This window comes from Epinephelus fuscoguttatus, linkage group LG21 (assembly GCF_011397635.1).
Source record: "Epinephelus fuscoguttatus linkage group LG21, E.fuscoguttatus.final_Chr_v1".
NCBI classification, from domain to species: Eukaryota; Metazoa; Chordata; class Actinopteri; order Perciformes; family Serranidae; genus Epinephelus; species Epinephelus fuscoguttatus.
Genome location: NC_064772.1, coordinates 12,772,483 through 12,792,109, shown reverse-complemented (window position 1 = coordinate 12,792,109; position 19,627 = coordinate 12,772,483). Strand labels below are relative to the sequence as shown.

The 19,627-nt window shown below is 41.0% G+C and overlaps 1 protein-coding gene across 2 annotated transcripts in view; it reads right to left on the bottom strand.

Moving 5' to 3' along the window:
* Nucleotides 1-19,060, bottom strand: part of tnk2a (tyrosine kinase, non-receptor, 2a) — a 40,245-nt gene extending 21,185 nt beyond the window's left edge. Inside the window, exons 1-15 of one of the 2 annotated variants that reach the window (XM_049565171.1) lie at nt 18,824-19,060; nt 17,373-17,475; nt 8,800-8,962; nt 8,617-8,687; nt 7,999-8,205; nt 7,668-7,817; nt 7,449-7,544; nt 6,816-6,997; nt 6,564-6,690; nt 6,246-6,392; nt 3,685-3,779; nt 3,048-3,242; nt 2,369-2,460; nt 1,685-1,729; nt 1,348-1,583 (exon numbers count right to left, since the gene is read on the bottom strand). In XM_049565171.1, coding sequence (XP_049421128.1) covers nt 1,348-1,583; nt 1,685-1,729; nt 2,369-2,460; nt 3,048-3,242; nt 3,685-3,779; nt 6,246-6,392; nt 6,564-6,690; nt 6,816-6,997; nt 7,449-7,544; nt 7,668-7,817; nt 7,999-8,205; nt 8,617-8,687; nt 8,800-8,962 — 1,806 coding nt within the window. In that variant the 5' untranslated portion in view covers nt 17,373-17,475; nt 18,824-19,060. Of the gene's footprint in view, nt 1-1,347; nt 1,584-1,684; nt 1,730-2,368; nt 2,461-3,047; nt 3,243-3,684; nt 3,780-6,245; nt 6,393-6,563; nt 6,691-6,815; nt 6,998-7,448; nt 7,545-7,667; nt 7,818-7,998; nt 8,206-8,616; nt 8,688-8,799; nt 8,963-12,776; nt 13,326-17,372; nt 17,476-18,823 lie in introns of those variants that run through there. The other variant, XM_049565170.1, reaches the window with a different exon arrangement.
* Between the last annotated feature and the right edge of the window lie 567 nt (nt 19,061-19,627).

Genomic DNA, 19,627 nt, shown 5'->3' with positions numbered 1-19,627 from the left:
GCCTCTCGCCCAGACTTTCCAGTGATCGTGGCAGCAGTGATCGTCTGTTAAATCAGTCTGTAAATAATATTTTGACATTATTATTATAATCATTATTACTTTAATGGCATCCGAAATTATTGATGCGTTGAACAGGTGACAGTCTGCGGTCATTCTCAAAGCGCACTTCTGTCACGCACTTCAAAAGCAACTTTCAATAATTTATTTTACGAAACGGGGGAAACAAACGTGAACAAAAACGGTTCCATAATTCATATTAAATTCAAAAGATAACGAAAAAACAGCTACAAGTGAGAGGGAATAGTGATAAAGTGGTCAAACTTGGTCAAATCCACAGCCTCAACCCATCCGACACTGTTAGACTGACTCACCAGCAGACATCACTACATGAGGGTATACAGTATTCAGTACTTTGGCAAACAAAGTCTGCCATTGTTCTGCCACGGTGTTCTTGGCGCAAAGCCAGCATGTATACTTTGCCATGTGGCTAATTGCAATCAGGGGCAAATCAGGGGCAAACTGCACTCAGCTGCCAAACTTTGTGGGCGTGTTTGCGCTGGTATATCATTAGTGCAATATACTTTGTGAATAGGACGTTAAGACGGAGCAAACTGCGGGTGCAAGTGAAGTGCAATTCAAAGTGATATCAGCGGCCGCAGTTCATTCTTTGTGAATTCGGTCCTCAGCGTCATACTTGTGTTTGGTTATGTCTTCAAGCTAGTTTGCTGTCTCTGTTATGTAGCTGTCCCTTAGTCACTTAAAGCCCAGTTCAGACCAAAGATTCGCGATGAGACGAGTTGAAACGTGCAACTACTTGCAATGCGCAGTTCTGCAATGTTCTTAAAACTTGACGGTTCACACCAATGCAACTAGATGAGACAGTCTATCATCTCTATGCAACAACTCTCTGTACCTCCGCTCTGTTTGCAGCTTTTCAGGCTTATTTTGTGGCTGAATATAATTAGTAGCGTCTATACATATGATGAGGATAGTGATAGTGAGATGCTGGCTACAGGTGCATTTGTAGTAGTGATGAAACAGCAGAAAACATAAGCTAAACGAGCATCGGATGGACTGTGTTCATAATAAATACACCACCATAATATAAGTAAGCAGCAGCAATTAGTTGGTCAGTAAGAATGTGTGTGTGTGTGTGTGTGTGTGTGTGTGTGTGTGCCTGTGTATGTGTGTGTGTGTCCGGCACTTGCGCAGGCGCACGTGAGGAAGTTGTTTTAATTGCTTACACATGCCCATCTATCATCATCATAAGTAGCTTTTACCCTTCTTTAGTTTTAAATGGTATAGCAACGTATGTCATATCCAACCACTTTCACTCTGTAACTCTACCTTCAGTGTGTCCTCATCCGGCTGCCGCGTCTCAGTGAGTGGCGAGGGCGTGGTCGAGCTGAAGCTGTCGTCAGTGAAGTCAATGAGCGACACCTCACTTTTGGCCGAGCGCACGCCGGACCCTTCCCACGGTCGCAGCTTCAGCCCCAGCGACACTCCCAGCCTCTTCAGCCCTGACGAGGCGCTGGTGTCGTCATCGTCATCGTAATCGTCCAACACAGAGTCGTAGAACGGCTCTGAACACACACAGGCAAACACCAGAGTGAGAAAGCAACAGAGGTGTGTATTCTAAGGACAAATGGAGTATAGACAGAACAGGGGAAGAAGAAGCACTTACTCTTCAGCAGAACGGCAGGTTGGGGTGGACGAGGCGGTGGTTGCTCTGATGAAGAGAGTTTTAGACATTAATCAAAGTGAACACGTGCAAAAAGACACGTGGAGTATATGCAGTGGTGGAAGAAGTTTTCAAATCCTTTACTTTCGTAAAGGTACAAATACCAGACAGTGAAACTACTCCACTAAAAGTTATGTAAAAATCCTGCGATTGAAGAAGGTTTTTAAAGAGTTCATTAATCTTAAGAAGCAGGAGAATTTTCTCAACATATAAAGGGAAACTTCCAGGAACACCTCACATCCTTCAGTTTATCACAAATACTCATGATCATAATCACCAAATTTGAAGACACATGGTTTTCGCTGGACAGGTAGAGGAATAAAAAGTACATTTTGAAGGGATAGTTCGTACCATTTAATGTGGGGTTGTATGAGGTACTTAAGGTCCCATCTAAAATATGTTTTGCTGCTGCCCCCATCCAAAACAGTACATTGCTTAGCTTCCACAGCAGTACTCCTGTATGGGGGCATGCCACTTATCATCAACAGTATACAATATACTGATTATGAATAACTACCTCATACAACCTCACTTCAAAAAACTCCGAACTGCACCTTTAACTAGAATACCCGAGTAAGTGTACTTCCACCACTGAGTGTATGTATTTAAATGTTTGGACAAACTTACTCTTGGAACGGTTGGGGAGTTTGGTCGGTCTTGCAGTGCCTGAGTCCATCCCTAGGACATCAGGAGGGTCCATGGGGTTCCCCAAATACAGACTGAAAGAACGCAGACAAGTCAGTCAGATTTAGTGACAGTAAGTTGTAGCTATTAAGTCATTTAGCATTAGTTTGTATGAAGAATATGTTTAGATAAAGTCTACAAAATGGGCCAGGTAACGACTGAATGTATCATTTCTTTACCAGCTCAACAAGTACATCTGTGAACTGATGCACTGCTGCACTCTAGTGGACAGGGATGGAAGTACAGGTAGCCATACCACTGTAAAATACTTTATGACAAGTTTTCAAGCTCCTGAGTATAAAATACAAAAGTACTGGCTCCAAAATACACAGTAAAGACCTCATTATGCAGAATCAATGGAATATAAATGTGTATAAGCATCACTTAATGTTGGTTTTGGTAATTCTAATTTTACGTTTAATTTCTCTTGTATAGTTTTTATTTCTATTTTATATACTTATTTATGTACTTATTTCTGTCCTTATGCTGACACAACACCTCAAACTCCCCTCTGGAGACGAATAAAAGTTGACCTTATCTCAAAATGAATCCCAGAGTAACACCTTCCATTAATTTCACATTGTATAAATAAAGCTAAACTGAATTGGTGAGAATTATTGACCTGTCTATGCGGTCTGCGTGTCCCCAGCTCCTGTGAGGGTCCGTGTCTCCGTGTCCAGTGTGGATGAAAGAGTGTTTGAGGGGCCGGCTGATGTCCTGGGCAGATAGACCGGCGACAGACGTCACCACGTGTCGAGGAAACTGACCAACACGCAGCGTCCCCCTGTTCTGACCTCGCCACCAGTAGTGCTCTGCCCTGAAAACACACATACAGAGATTTACAAACACAAAGGACCTACCCTCTACTCTGTTTATCACGTGACATTCTCTTCTGATTTGAATTATCTGTGTCCTGATATTCAACATAACTAAACAATAATGGGACTTTCCTGAGTGCAAGAAACTGTTTCTGTCACATTAATATACTTATATAAATCAAATAATATTGCGTTAACTTGTTAACATCACCAGATGCCACAGTATTTATGTAATGAGCCGGTAACAGGACAGTAATTGCAGTAATTTCCCCCAGTGCAAGGAATCCAGCGTCAACAAAAGATTCATTTGTTGTCTCGTAGGAGCGACCATCATTTTGCCCTGACACACACAGGCATGACTGTCATGCTAGTAATCCTGTTAAGATACTGCTTTGTGATTAAACACCATTTTTCAAGGGAACCTGCATGTGACAAACTGACCTTCCCTCTATGATGGTGATGACATCGTTCATTTTAATCTGCAGCTTGTCTTCCTCCTCAAAGTCCTGCAGCGCTCTCATGTCTGTCGGCATGGTCTGCAGAACACATACACACTTAAGAGTTGGAGCAAAAAGCCACAATGACTTATCACTGTCATCGGTGGGATCATAGAGGCAAACACTTCAGGACATTTTGTGTAATAGTGATGTATTTGTTTCCATTTGCTTCCTCTTCATTGTACTTTATTTGCCTGTTGCATCACCCTGGTGACTAACTACTTTTGGAGCTATAACAACACATTTGTGTTTAAATAATGATACACACCCCTCTGCTTCCACCAGTACGTCACCAGAAAAAATATGATCCCCTAAAGGTTGTTGTGTGTTGTCATGTAATTGATTATACGCTACCTTATAGAAAGGTCATGTGGGTTATAATGTCCAGTGTGTTTCCATTCATATACCTACAACCTATCCCTTTCTGCTTCTGCATTCTGAGACTGCCTAAAAGTAGTGGGGATAAGAGTTTTTTCCTTGTCACGGTGATCAACGTGTAAGGATGATGTTAGTGTGTTGGGTGTTTGCATTCATATCTCCCACGACTGCAGAGCTTAAACGCCGGCACACAGTCCTGTTCTTATGCGTAACTCTCTGTCTGGTGCTGCTGTAGCTGAAAGACACAGCTGTAACTGTGTTTCATCTCATAGGCCCACAAATATTTATCTATTCCTCATAATTATCCCTCTGTCTGACCCTCCCTGTGTCCAAGGCCATTTATTTTGAAGGGTCTAGGCTATTTGATTGTTCTATATCATCAGGCTATCATTAATATAAGCAGGGGATTTTAATACAAAGAGGTAACCACTGTATGCTCATTTTGTGAGCTCATTTTGGTGAAAGTAACACAAAATTAATGTAATTAGTAAGTTATTACTTGCCACAGAGAGTAATTTTGTAAAGTAACTTATTACTTTTAAATGCAGGTAACTAGTAATATGTAATACTTAACATTTTGAGAGTAGCTTGCCCAACACTGGAAATTATTCATGTTATTTATCTACATTCATAATTTCATACAAATCTCTCAGTCCAACTAAAAGTAAACACAGAAATTAGCTCCTGATATTAGCCATTATAGCTAGCTAACTACTTCCAGGGCAACCTTCTGGCTACCCAGATATTTGAAATGATTTACATAAAATTGAGTTTAAAAGCATTATACTTAAGTGCATTTTTGATGTACTTTAGTAGGAACACTTCACCCGCCAAATGACCATTTCTATATTAATTTCTCACCCTTAATTTTTTAAGATAACCAGCACGTTGTCCCGGAGCTAGCTCCCTATTAGATACAATCGCTAATCCAGGGGGCTACTTTCTAAATTTGCTTTCATTTACCCTTAAAGAGAGTTCTTGCCTCTTTATTTAAAAATATAAGTTTATTTGGAGACCCATGCTGCTTGCCCCTTTATAAGTTGTTCTGCAGGATGTCAGGTTTTTTTAGATCCCTACAATGGAGTTGCAAGTGCAAAGTTAGTATGACCCCATTAAAGGAATACTTTATCCCCCAAATGACAGTTTGTATATCAGTTACTCAGCCTGTGTTACATTGAATTCGTGAAGAAAACTTTGTTTTTCTAGCATGCCTCTAGTACACGAAGAATCCAAAAACAAAAAAATTCCTGATTAATTTACATCATAGGGGTCCAGGTTTAACAACAGCAAACTCAGTACTTAGTAAACACATGCATTTTTGCCAAAAGCTTACCATTTCAAAATGAACTGAAAGTGAAACTAATCTATGCTCTCTTCAAAGCCAGACTCCATTAACAAACAGCAATTTTAACTTGCTGAACACAGGAGCTGCTGGTCTACAGCTGCCTCTATCTGTAGTTCGTCTGTGTTATTGTGCGACTTTGCTTAACTCAAACTAACCCTTTAAAAACACCAAAGTCATACTATTACACAAACTAACTAACTGATTGTGGCAGTCTTAGACCAGCAGCTCTGGTGTTCAGAGAGGTAAAATTACTGTTTCTGTTAATGGAGTTTGGCTCTGAAGAGAGCATAGATAAATTTCACTTTTAGTTTAACTCCCTGACTATGACTGGACACATGACACTTGGATTATACTGCACAAGCTGTGTGAGAGTTTGTGAATAGATGTTTTGTTATAGTGTTGTTGTTAAACGCGGACCCCAATGACTTCAATTCATCAAGGATTTTCTCCGTTTTTGGATTCTTCGTTCACTGCAGAGGGACGCAAGCAAAACAGTTCTTCATGAATTTAAGATAACACTGGATGAGACATTATTATACAAATGGTAATTCTGTGGGTGAAGTATTCCTTTAAAACTTTCCCAAGAAAACACATTTCTAAAATTATATATCATTAAGCAACAATTTGCCAGGCAATAGCATGTATAAAGTAGGTTGATTAATATTAGCTCCATATTGACTGACTACAACATTAATAGTGATGTTATAGTAATAATAATCTGATCATGTGTAGCTGATATGATCTATTAAGGTTTATGAATCTCATTTTGACTATAGTGCTACCTCGAGCAGGAAGTCTCTAAGGGCGATGAAGGTGGGTCTGTCCTCAGGTTTGGGGCTCCAGCACTGCAGCATGACGTTGTAAATATCCTGAGGACAGTCGTCTGGTTTACACAGCCTCTCAGCCTCCACGTCCACCTTGTGCAGGATCTGCAGAGAGACACATATATATAACAGAATGTTGAAGAATCATTATTATCTGGTGAATTTTTAAAATTGCACAAAGCTGCAATCATTTTGTGGGTTGAGCTTTTTCAGAAAACATTATATGCAATAATAGATTTTTATCCAAAAAAGATGTGAGTGTGCATATGCATGCACCTGGCTCCCATTAAGGCCCAGCCACGGCTCCTGTCCGTGGGTGAACATTTCCCACAGAGTGACCCCAAACATCCAGGTATCGGATGCATGTGAGAAAGTACGAGACTTCAGAGACTCCGGAGCACACCTGGAGAGAGACAAGATGGAAAGAAAAACTTCGCAGAGCAACACTCGAACTTTTGAATCACTGGACCCTGGCAACAAAACAACAAAATGAGACATGATTTAGTGCGACCAGGACGTTCTTCTCACCATGGGAAAGGGATTTTATGTCCCTCCTCCATGATGTATTGGTCAGTGTGCGTTGGCAGCGCCCTCATTAGGCCAAAGTCTCCAATCTTCACCGTGTCATTGGTGGAGAGCAGAACATTGCGGGCGGCCAGGTCCCTGTGGAGGAAACGTCTCTGCTCCAGGTAGGCCATGCCACACGCCACCTACACACCCACAGAGTCACACAGAGACAGAACCAATTACATTTGATTAACAAATGTACTTCAGTATAACTTTAAGGTACTTGTACTTGAGTATTTGCTTTTTATGTAACTTTATACTTCGACATCTCAGAGGCACATATTGTACTTTTTATTCCACTACATTTGTCTGACAGCTTTAGTTACTTTTTTAAATTATTTTTTTTACCCCCCTTCCTGTCCAGTGAAAACCTGCTCCATGTTTTTTTCTTCTGCACACAACAGCCATACTACACTGTCATACTTTTGCCATTTGCTGCATGATAATTCTTCTTATCATTATTATTATCATCATCATCATCATTATTATTATTAGTTTACAGGAATGATGAAGATCCACAGTGTGAAAAACTCCTCTGATTGTTGGGACTGAACCAGCCATGCATCTGTAGGCACTTATTGGTATTGCACTGACCTGCACAGCGTAGTTACACAAAAAGGAGATGAGGATGTGACCCTGACGCTTTCTCAGACGATCCAACAGGGAGCCCAGAGGTGCTAACTCAGTCACCTACACACAAGCACACACAATATGGAAATAAAACACTCCACTCATTATTATTTACATATTTAACATGTGACTTGGGTGTGTACTTTTGCTTCATCATGTTTAAGAATGGCTGAGTGTGTTTACCATCTTCATGGGCTGTGTGAGGACGACGCCGTACAGCCGGATGAGGTTCTGGTGGCTCAGTGAGTGCATGGCGTTCACCTCTCTGATGAAATCATCCAGACCGTCTGATTCCAACACGGCAGCCTTCAGACACTTCACTGCCACTGACAACTAAGAGGAATGCGAGGGAGAGATGATATAAGCTTAACGACTGACAGAATAAACTGCTGTAATTCAAAATGGTGCCTCTGAGATCCAACCTGAGCTTACATGTCATACATTTTGCACACTCCACAGCGTGTTATGCATTTCCTTGTTAGCTACTACCCTCTACTGTGTCTCTGCATCTCACCACTCTGCCGTTGGGTCCGGTCCACTCTCCTCTCCGCACCACCCCGAACGTGCCATCTCCCAGACGCTCAAACAGCTGCAGCTCCGTCTCTCTGATAAGGCAGGTGAGCGAGGCTCCCGGCTCGCTGTTGGCTGGTGCAGAGCTGGACGACGCCCCCTGAGGGAGAGGCTGCTGGGAGTCGGCATCGGGTCGTTTAACCGGAAACACCTACAGGGCATAGAAGCAGAAAGCAGAGACAGGTTTTCATGCAGCCTTTATAATAGCAGATTCTGCACATGAAAAGACCAATTTCCCCCTGCTGCAAGCAAAAACTGGACAATTAGGTATTTTTAAATCTTCTATTCTAAGCTGCAGGATTTTTGATTTGATTTTTTGGGGATCTACACCAGTCCAAAATGGTGTGTAGATTTCAGTAACAACCTCTCGCAGGGGAAGACTAGTTTATTGTTTGAGACCGTACCTGGGAGAGCAGCCAGGTTATTGTTTCATTAAAATATGAAACTCCCACATTCTTTACTGATCACGTTGAGGAAATATGTGGAAAACCGTCTTTGCAACATAGAGCAAAATATCTGTGTGTGTGTGTGTGTGTGTGTGTGCAGGATAGTGTTACTCCACCTTGCTCATCCAGGACTTGCGTTTATAAAGGGCTCTCCTCCTCTTGACGGCCTCCCAAAGCCTCCTCTGACCTGAGCCAACACAATCACAAACACTTTATATGTAAACTTTTTTCACACCAAAGCACAAATAAACTTGAATGTATTATTTGTAAATGGGAACAGAGGTAGTAACAGGACGTACCCGGGCGTCCCATGCCGATCTTCTCCAGGTCTTCATTCTTGACATAGTCGAAGTGGGAGAGCCGCGTGACGTTGAGATCATCACGGATCCGCAGGAAGTACTGCTGCAGCTGCACATCTGTCAGCAGCTCCAGCAGCCACTCTGTCCCCTCCTCACACTGCATCTGCACACACACAGTTACCTCCTGTTACTATACATGTGAAGACACATACATTGACACGACAAAATCACTGACGAAGGTGCATGTTAGAATCTACCTCTAACTGGGTGTTAAGTGTGTGGTATGTTAGTGCTGGAGGAATTATGAAAACAAGCAGGCTTTAGGAACTGTGTTCAGTTATTGAGTGTGATGTTAATGGACTCTTAATGGACACACTGTAATGCGCAGTGGAAATGGAAGAGCTATTCTCAACTACAAAATCAATATTTAAAAAAATCATTTTTACTCTCTACAACCCACATAAAGACAGATATAACATGTTAATGAGTGAGCTTTAGAGGTGCTGATAGGCAGATATTTTACATTTGGACAGAGCTAGGCTAGCTGTTTCCCCCTGTTTACAGTCTTTATGCTAAGCTACGCTAACCAACTGCAACAAAAAAAGCAAATTAGCATTTTTTCTATCGTGTCAAACTACTGCTTTAAGTTGGATTCTTCTTAACTTTTCCACCTGACTGAATCACTACATGATGTCACATCATGTATTTTAAGCCAGTTTTGAGTTGGAATAAGAAGAATCTACCAGGAAACAACAAAAAAAGCAAAGAAATTCACATTATTTAAAGCTGTAAATGTTATTTATTGGCGGGAGTATTCTCACTTTTGAGGATTTTGCTTGTCCTTCTGTCTCTGCAAAGACATTATTTTAGACAAATACTGCTGTAAACATTAAACAGTTGAAGTCTTTTTTTTACATGACCACATAACATTATCTGGGCTGGGTATCAGTACTCAGTTCCTTTAAAGTATTGACAGAAATAACCCAGTACCAAGTAGAATTGAAACTTCTACAGTCAAACGTTACCCACGTTTGATTCTTTTGTTTCTCTCTAACCATTGACAATTCCAAAGTCTGTCCATCCCCTCAGGTTAAGAGTCTGGGTGTCATCCTAGACAGTACACTGTCCTTTGAGGCCCACATCAGTAATGTTACTCTGTCTGCACACTCTCATCTACAAAATATTAATCGGCTTCGGGCATGACTCACACCTCAGAGTGCTGCTATCCTCGTTCACTCTTTTGTTACATCTCGTACTGTTTATTGCGATCCTGTCCTCTTTGGTCTTCCTCTCAAGTGTCTTCATAAACTCCAGTTGGTTCAGAATTCAGCTGCCCCTATCATTACCAGAACCCCCTCCACAGACCATATCACTCCTGTTCTCCAGCAACTTGACCAGCTTCCTGTCGGTTTCAAGATTCTGCTTCTCACCTTCAAGGCCCTTCATAATCAAGCCCCTACCTTCTAGTCTGAACTCCTTCATAATCACACACACCCTCCCATACTCTTAGATCCTGTTCTGCACTCCAACTCACATCACCATCTGCCCACTTGACCACCATGGGTTCTAGAGCATTCAGCTGTCCGCTATACCTAATATTTATATGTACGATTTTTGTCGTTTTTGTCATTTTGTTAACTTTTATTGTATATTATGGAATCATTTGGTTTTATGATCTATGGATACATTGCTGCTTGTTTTTTAACTGTTTCTTGTAAGGTGTCCTTGAGTGCTTTGAAAGGTGCCTATAAATAAAATGCATCATTATTGTTATTATTATTGTTGTTGTTGTTGTTGTTGTACCCAGATGTAGAAAAAGGCTATTTGTATGGTTTTGCATGCACCCAATAGCTGCAAGAGTTCTTTAATTTAAGTGATGTTGTGATTGGCCTACTGCCACAGCAGCTAGAGCCTATTCAGTCTGTGGTATATTTGTATATAAATAAAATAACAAAAGTAGTTAACTGAACGCTTCAATTTTCATGATGGGTATTGAATGAAGTAGAAAAAGAAGTGTCAAATTAGCTACTCAGTGGTGTTAGTATCACTTTAAGGGTACATAAAGGTACATAACATACACAACTATTAAGGGTCTCTTAATGGTTTTTTGTCAAATAAAGGTATGTACATAGCCTGAAATTTTACAATAGAAACAAACGTGTCTGTGCTCTCTGGTGGACAAACAATGTCACTGAGACAACACAGAACAAAATGAAACACGTAACCATGTAGCAACACCCAGACTGGATCCAAAAGTCCACCCTCCGAACCTGCGTGCTGAGCCCTCGAGGACTTCAGTCCTATGTACTGTGACGTATTCACTGTCATCACGTTAAGTCTGAGAGGGCGCAAGACTGCAAGCCGCTGATACACGGGCCTCAAGTCTGTTTCCCTTGTTGCCATGGAAACACTCTGGCAACAGCTACAATGTACACTGCTACACATGTCCACTGCTGTCATGTTCCTCATGCAAATGGATGATGTCTGCTCATCTGTCCCTGCAGATAACAAGATATGAATCCATGTAAAGGTTTTATTTTTAAGTGAACAAAACTATATTCATACATTTCTTTACACCACGAAGACTATACACATTTAAATACAGAAATGCTTTAAATAAAGACAAGACTATGACTGAATGAACTAAGTATTGCTTACACTAGAAGACTTTTATTCTTTTTTTTTCAACAAAGTTTCTTAGCCTTTATATCTGGTTGTACACAGCTTTTAGCCTATAATGTAGGCTGCAATAATACAAAGCATTTTGATTACCTCTACAGCCTATACTTCTACATATCTGAATATTATTTCTGGTCTACACAATTAAAGTAACCTTTTAATACAGTAATTGTTCTATACTATCATAATAAGTTTGTTTCGTTTTTTTAGTCGGCATTTCGAAAAACTACAACGCCATGTTGGTATTGCGATGAATTGTGGGTAATTAAATCAATGACATCTTGTGAATCTGCACCCCAGGCAGACTATTGTGAAGTCTGCAGAAAGGACAGGAAGTCCGGACATTTGGACTTTGCAACATAAAATATGTCTTACACTCACTGACCACTTTATTAGGTACACCTGTTCAACCGCTCATTAACGCAAATAGCTAATCAGCCAATCAAGTGGCAGCAACTCAATACATTTAGGCATGTAGACATGGTCAAGACAACCTGCTGAAGTTCAAACCGAGCATCAGAATGAGGAAAAGCAGTGATTGAAGTGACTTTGAACGTGGCATGGCTGTTGGTGCCAGACTAGCTGGTCTGAGTATTTCAGAAAATGCTGATCTACTGGGATTTTCACACACAGCCATCTCTAGGGTTGGAGGATGGTCTGAAAAAGAGAAAACATCCACTGACCAGCAGTTCTCTGATGCCAGAGGTCACAGGAGAATGACCAGACTGGTTCAAGATGATAGAAAGGCAACAGTAACTCCAATAACCACTGGTTACAACCAAGGTATGCAGAAGACCATCTCTGAACCAACAACACGTCGAACCTTGAAGCAGATGGCTCTGATGGCTACTTCCAGCAGGATAACGCACATGTCACAAAGCTCAAATCATCTCAAACTGGTTTCTTGAACATGACAATGAGTTCACTGTACTCCAATGGCCTCCACAGTCACCAGATCTCATTATAACAGAGCACCTTTGGGATGTGGTGGAACGAGAGATTTGCGTCATGGATGTGCAGCCGACGCCAAATTTAAAGAACGGGACCCAGCAGGTTTGGAACAACTGGACTACACCATTAACTTAAAATCAAATGGACGGTAGTCTGTACTGGCAGTGCTGCAGTCATAATCAATGCACACACCACCACAAACACACTTACATCCTCTCACACACACACACACACACACACACACACACACACACACACACACACACACTCTTCACCTCATAAGCACACTCACACAGTGAGAGGAGAAGACGAATCATTTGATTTCCACACACAACTTCACATATTACCATTTGTGCCCCGACACCTTCTCTGATCCTCCTGTCTCTCTCCTCTTCGTCCTCCTCCTCCCCCTCCTCCCCTCCTCTGGTGTAGGGGAGTCGCCGGTACATATAGCTCTCCCCCATGCTGTAGCAGCTCCTCTCGTCCTTTGCCTTCTCTGTCTCTCCCTGTCTCTATTTTCTTTTGGCTCTTCTCTTTATGTCTAGCTGCTATTCAGAGGAGGCGTTAGCTCTGCCGCTGTGCTCCGAGTCTAGTTTGCTAATCTCCTCTCAGCTCCATGACCTTCTCTGCTCAATCGATAGGCGCGTGCACACGCACGTTCACGAACACACCGGGAGGCATTTGACGCCAGTCTCTCCAGTCGTATCATCCAAAGCTATCTATAAACTCTCTCTGTCTTCCCTCCCACTGGGTCTTTCTCTCCCTGCTGACTCACGGCTTCCTGCAGCGTCGGACACCTCCATACTTCCCTTTCTCTCTCCATCTCTTCCTCGCTCTAGCTCTCCATCTCCTCCTGGCTCTGCAGCCGAGCCCACTGTCTGTCTGATGATAAATAATTCAGCAGCTCTAACATGAGGATGAGGGAGAGGGAGATCGCGCAGGAGAGGAGGGGAGAAAATGTAGAAAGAAAAAGGCAGACAGATGGATGGGTAAATGGATGAATGGTCAGACCAAAGAGAAATAACAGAGAGACAGTTCCCAGCATGCATCTGATAGATGCAGACATGCAGATGGTACAACAGCTAAGCTTGACACCAATCCAAAGAAGAAGAGCATTTCTAGATAGATGGAAAGATGTTTTGGTGAATCTGAGAAATTAGCTTTGGAAGCTGTGAGCTGATCTCAGGAGCATTTTTTTGGAAAAATGGTTGCATTGAAAATACATTGATTGTTTATCTACTGACTGGGATCAACCTCTTGGTTGAACTCTGCAGCTCAACCAAGAGGTTGGTTTCCTGTTACATTTACATTGATTTTAAGCTCCTCCTCCTTGTATACAAAATCCTAAAAATGGCCTAAGACCAAGCTACATCGCTAACTCCCTTGTTAAGTATTTGCCTCCAAGAACACTGCCATCATCTACTGCTGGTTTATTGGAGATTCCCAGCAACAGCCTGAAGAAGATCAGGGATGTAGCCTTTGTCAATTCTGCACCAAAGCTATGGAACACACTACCTACTGATATCAGGGAAGCTAGCTCCCTAAATATTTTTTTAAAAAGACTTAAAAACATATCTCCTCACGTTAGCCTTTAACTAGCTCTGACTTTCCTGATACAGGTCTGAAATTGTTTCTTTTTACGCTGCTGCAATTCTTTTAAAATGTTGTATCTTACTTGATTTTATGATTTATGATTTTACCTTTGATTTTATGATGTCATGATTTATGACTTTTTAATGAATTCTATGACAGCGTGTCAGGACATTGCAAGTAAAAAAAAAAAAAAAATTACAGGGCTGGGGGGGGGGGTCAATATTCCCAATAAAACTCTGATTTTCTAACTTTTAAGTTGTAAATTTACAAGAAAGAAACTTGTAAATTACCTGAAATAAATACAAATCACACACAAAAAAAGTTAGTAAAAATGATTTGTTTTTTTCTGTCAAGGAAACACATCACTTCACTTTGCAAGCTTGGATCAATCTTATCAAACCACAGATGCCACCCGGAAAAAAGGAAATCCCAGCAATCACTGAGATGCTGAATGAACTTTGTTTGATTGTCAAATCAAGTCGTCCCACGGTGGTTAAAAATAGTTACAGAATAAAAGTTGTGCTGACTTCCTGGACATTACCTGGCTATTAGCCAGCGTCCTGGCAACATCCCAATATGATGTTAAGAGGAATTGGCCTGTTCAGCTGTTCTGCTCAAGTATACGCTGTGTGCATTTTGAGCTTTGTACATCCTATATACATAAAACAATAAGCAAAAAGGTGGATGTAGTTTGGTAGAAAAAAAATAGTTCCTACACGAAACTGCTCACAACAAGGTCTGTGGATTATCTTGAGTTGCCAGGTATGATTTCTGGAAAGAGACATTGCTGTTGAGTTTTTCAAATGTACTTCTTTGATACTTTGAGCACCACAAGCCGAGTGCCATCTAGTTCCATTACTGTATATCCTAGAGAAGACACACATCATACAGCAGAAATCTCCAACACTCAGCAACTCACAACAAAACAATCCAGACTGGTAAATAGCACTACAGGTAAGAGGAAAAATATGTATTTTTAATTTTGGGGTGAACTGTCCCTTTTTTTTTTTTTTAGATTTTTTTTGGGGCACTTTTAGCCTTTAATGGATAGGACAGACAAGTGTGAAAGGGGGAGAGAGAGAGGGAGTGACACGCAGCAAAGGGCCACAGGCTGGAGTTGAACCCGGCGCCCCTGAACTGTCCCTTTAACACAAAGATGCCATTTTCAAACTGATTTCAGCATTATTTCAGTTCTTGTCAGTGTGTTTGATAAAAGCTTATTCACTGCTTGCACTGAGCTCTTGACAAAGACTAAAATACACACAAAAATGATCCTGTGAGCTTCATTCAAAATGTAATTGGCTCAATGAGCTTAGAGTTGGAAGTAATATGAACGTGGCTCTCATGGAAATTAAAGATGTAAGGCATTAATCTTTAGCTTCCACTGAGCATTTAGACAAGAGAGAAAGGAAAAAGAGAATAAAACAAAGAATTCAATGCTGTAGAATTAGAAGGAGGAAGAAACAATGACAAAAGTGAGATCCTGAGCCATCACCATGGGCAACACACAATGGCAAAGACAGGCGAACTGTCGCCTGTGCATTTCACATGTGTGTTTCTGTATGTGTGCATCTGTGGCCTAAATGAGCACAAAATCAGAGCTTTCATCTCTCTGCCTGCATGAGTTTTTATCGAGGGCGATGCTCTAAATATAGGAAAGCTAAATTTAGCTTACATTCAGTGGCTTGGAGAGTGGAGCAGGGCTGCTTTATTTTACTCTCAGCATCAGATACCTGAGACTCAGTCAGATAGATACGCTGATGTTTCCCTGGTGAAGGAGATGATTTATTGTGCATGTGCATTCCTGGTTTTCTCGATTCACTGTCCACATGTTTTGACCACTGAGTAATTACAGACACCAGGATTCAGCTTTCCTGTAATTTTGTACATTTATAGTGGAATCAGAGACAGAACATGATGCAGAGAGGGAACATTCAGAGGAATAGAAAAGGAAGAACTTGTTAAAATATGGAGTTATTACGTTTACTGAGGCTATTTCTGGCTTTTAACCTCTCAACATTCAAACTTTTAAAATTCTTGCTGTCTTTTAATACACGTGTGCAAATAAAAATAAAAGCATAAAGCTATTAGATATTCATTTTTGCTGTCATGTATGACAGGGAAATACAGCAATTTCAGAGGCTTTAACCAGAGAAGGTTTGTCGTTTTTGCTTAAAAAATGACAAAGAACATTTAGCGATTATGGAAAAAAAGGTCAGTTAATTTTCTTTGTTGCAGCTCTAATGTTTCCCCAATGTATCAGTCACTAAAGTAAAATATTAACATAGAAAATACAGATCAAGAAAAGGAAGTTTGGTGTGTATTCTTTGGTCGGTAGTCATACACCGATCAGTCAAAACATTGAAACAACTGACAGGTGATGTGAACATTAATCATCTTGTTACAATGCAATGTTCTGTTGGGAAACCTTGGGTTCTGACATTCATGTGGTTGCCACCAGACAGGCTCCACCCACCTAAACACCAGTGCAGACCAGATACCCCCCCCTCATGGCAGCGGCACTCCCCAGCAGGACAATGCACCGTGCCACACCACAAAAATTGCTCAGGAGTGGCTCAGTGAACATGACAGGGACCTCAAGACATTGATCTGGCCTCCAAAATCCCCAAATTCCAGTCTGATCAAACAAGATCTGAAGCCAATGTGTTGGTGCCAGACACTATAGGAAATCCTCCAGAGGTCCTGTGTCCATGCCTTGACAGGTCAGATAGTCTGGTCTAAGGAGGACCCTCCGTGGATCGGAAGTACCTCAGGGGTACCAGCACGTCCTTCAAATGTTTGATCAGGTTGGGATCTGGGGTATTTGGATGTCAGGTCGACACCTTGAGCATTTTGTCGCATTCCTCGGGTCATGCCTGAGCAGTTTTTGTGGTGTGGCATGGTGCATTGTCCTGCTGGGGACAAGTGCCATTGCCATAAGGGGGTTTACAAGGTCTGCAAAGGTGTTCAGGTGGGTGGAGCGCATCAGGTAGCATTTACATGAATGCCAGGACCCAAGACTTCCCAATGGAATATTGCACTGTAACAAGATGATCAATGTTGTTTACTGCACCCGCCAGTGGTTTTAATGTTTTGGCCAATCTGTGTATATTAGTGCAGTCATAACACAGGGAACATTTCTAGCCACTTTTTAAAACATGCAAAGCTCATCTGTTATTCAAGAGATTTAGTTAAGGTTTCTTTTTATAAGAAAATTCAATTTTGCTGGTAAGAAAAAAATATATATTTTTGAGTACACTTCTGGGGCTGCTGAAACGTTTCCTCTTTTTTGCTGCAGCTATTCTTCAACAAAATAATCTCATACAGGATGTGTGTCAAACTTGTCTCACCCTGCAGAAGTCTTCTGGTGACCAGGAGTTAACGCTGCAGTCAGGAGTGACTGAGGTCGCTGGAGGTCACCTGGAGGAGGCCATGGATGGAGAGACCCCACATCTGCATGAACATATAAAGAAAGAAAGTTACTTCCAGAAACATACAAAAAAAAATGAGTAAAATTATATAAACTGACATGAAGACAAGAAAGAAAACTTGAGCGTCATCAGTCTGTAAACAGCAAAGTAAATTATGACACTCAAGCAGTCAAGTCTCAAGTCCTTCAGTCGAGACAAGTCCTCATAACATTTGCAGGTCTGAATGTCGACCGCAAAAATGACACAGTATCTAAATATTTCACTTTTGAGTGAGTCTTTAAAGTGTGGCAATGCAAGGCCTGCAAGATGTCTGTTTTATTTTATATTTTTTGTTTGAATGTTTCTGCTTATACAGTCCAAGTTAAGTCTCAATCGGCGTCTGCAGCTACAGCTGTGGGCAGTGAGGTCATGACTTCTGTTTCTTTTCAAGGAATTTATTCTGCAGTTTTTTAAGTTCGTTTGTTTACTTGTTACCTCAGAAGAACCCGATCCCGCTGCACTTTACTGGAAAATGCACAGACGATCCCTTTTTTTCTCACCAACATTTCATCAAGACATCTAAAGTGGACTGCTTTTAGGGCCAAAAAAATATACAACAAATGAAGCATTCAACAGAGACCTTGAAGCCATTTTTATCTCGTGCGCACATCTTTTTATGATTTGCTTGCAAGATAAAAATATATCCCTCAGAATACCAGGGGCTTTCTGGCACTGCCACCAATGTCTTTCCTGGTTGTAAGCAAATGACCTGAAACAAATCTAAATGCTTCAGATCTTCATGCTTGAACATTAAAACTGCAGCTATATAATGATTTAATTTAAAGTTAACTGGATGAATAAAATATGGCAGCTTCAAGATAAACTTTATTTTGTGTTTGTGTTGGTTAAATCTTCTGGGGGTGAAGCAAGGACTGTAAAATGACTCAAACGGGCTGTAATCTGATATAAAATCATAAATATTAGGACATAAATCTGACTCCAGGTCAGCTCTGCGTACTGACTATATATTTATATTAGAGACACAAACATAATACATGATTTAATATTTTTAAAAAGTCAATATCAGTGTATAGCAATAAAACTAATGCATGTATAGTATGCATCTGCTGGGATTTGGATATTTAATCATCTCTATTTTAATTGCTCAGTCTGTCTGTCCTCCAAAGCTGATTAGCCTCAGTCACGTTAAGTGTCTACCTGTCTGTCTGCCTGCCTGCCTGTCTGTCTGTAAACATCTCACCGTTACTGACAACAAGAACTTTATTTCATTTATTTATTAATGTATTGTATTTTGTTTTGGTGCAACATGTCGCATCTCCCTCACAGAGAGTAACAAGCTGCTGGAAGGAAAAACAACCCGGAGTACCGACCTGTGAAGACGGGCTCTGCGGGAGACCAGTGTTCTATCTCCGGTCGGTACTCGCTCCGTCCGCCGCTCTCAGCCGCCGCAGCCCGGTGGGAATCCGGAGCTGTTTACCGGGGTGACGGTTAAATACAACGGGTCCGTTATCGCTCTCCTTTCTCTCCTCCGGTAATTCCGGGACGCTTCTCAATGCGCCTATGGAGATTTATGAGCGTCACCGTGCGTAACATCAACGCATAGATGATGATTCCTGGCCCGGATTCACCAAAATAATTGCACTTCCTGTTTGGCGAATCAGGCTTCAAAATAAAAGCGCGGATTAACAGTGAGTAAAAGTATCATTTTAAGTTTCAATTATTCAGGTTTTATTAATTATAAATAGCCTACTATAATTAAACATTGTTTTATTTCACATGTATTATTGTAATAATATAAATAATAAATAAAAGTATACTTAATATAATACAGTTAAAAATACTGCACTGTTTTCATATTCCAAACCCTAACACATTACACTGCAAAACGGTTACATGCAATACACAGGAAATTAAGTTAAACTAACAGACTATTAGTCTTTAGTTGCTTCTAAAACATGTAATGATAGGACCTCAAATTATTAAAAAGTAGGAGGGGAGAATAGGGTTGGTTTTCACATTCCTTAGATCTCACATGTAAAAATGTTGGCAATGAAATTTCCAGCATTGGGGTCAGAGGTCACATACTGGGTGATTACAGAAGGAAGACACTTGACATTGAGCAGAGAGGAGTTTTAGTACTTTCCATGTCAAAATGTAAACACCCCGCTCTTCTG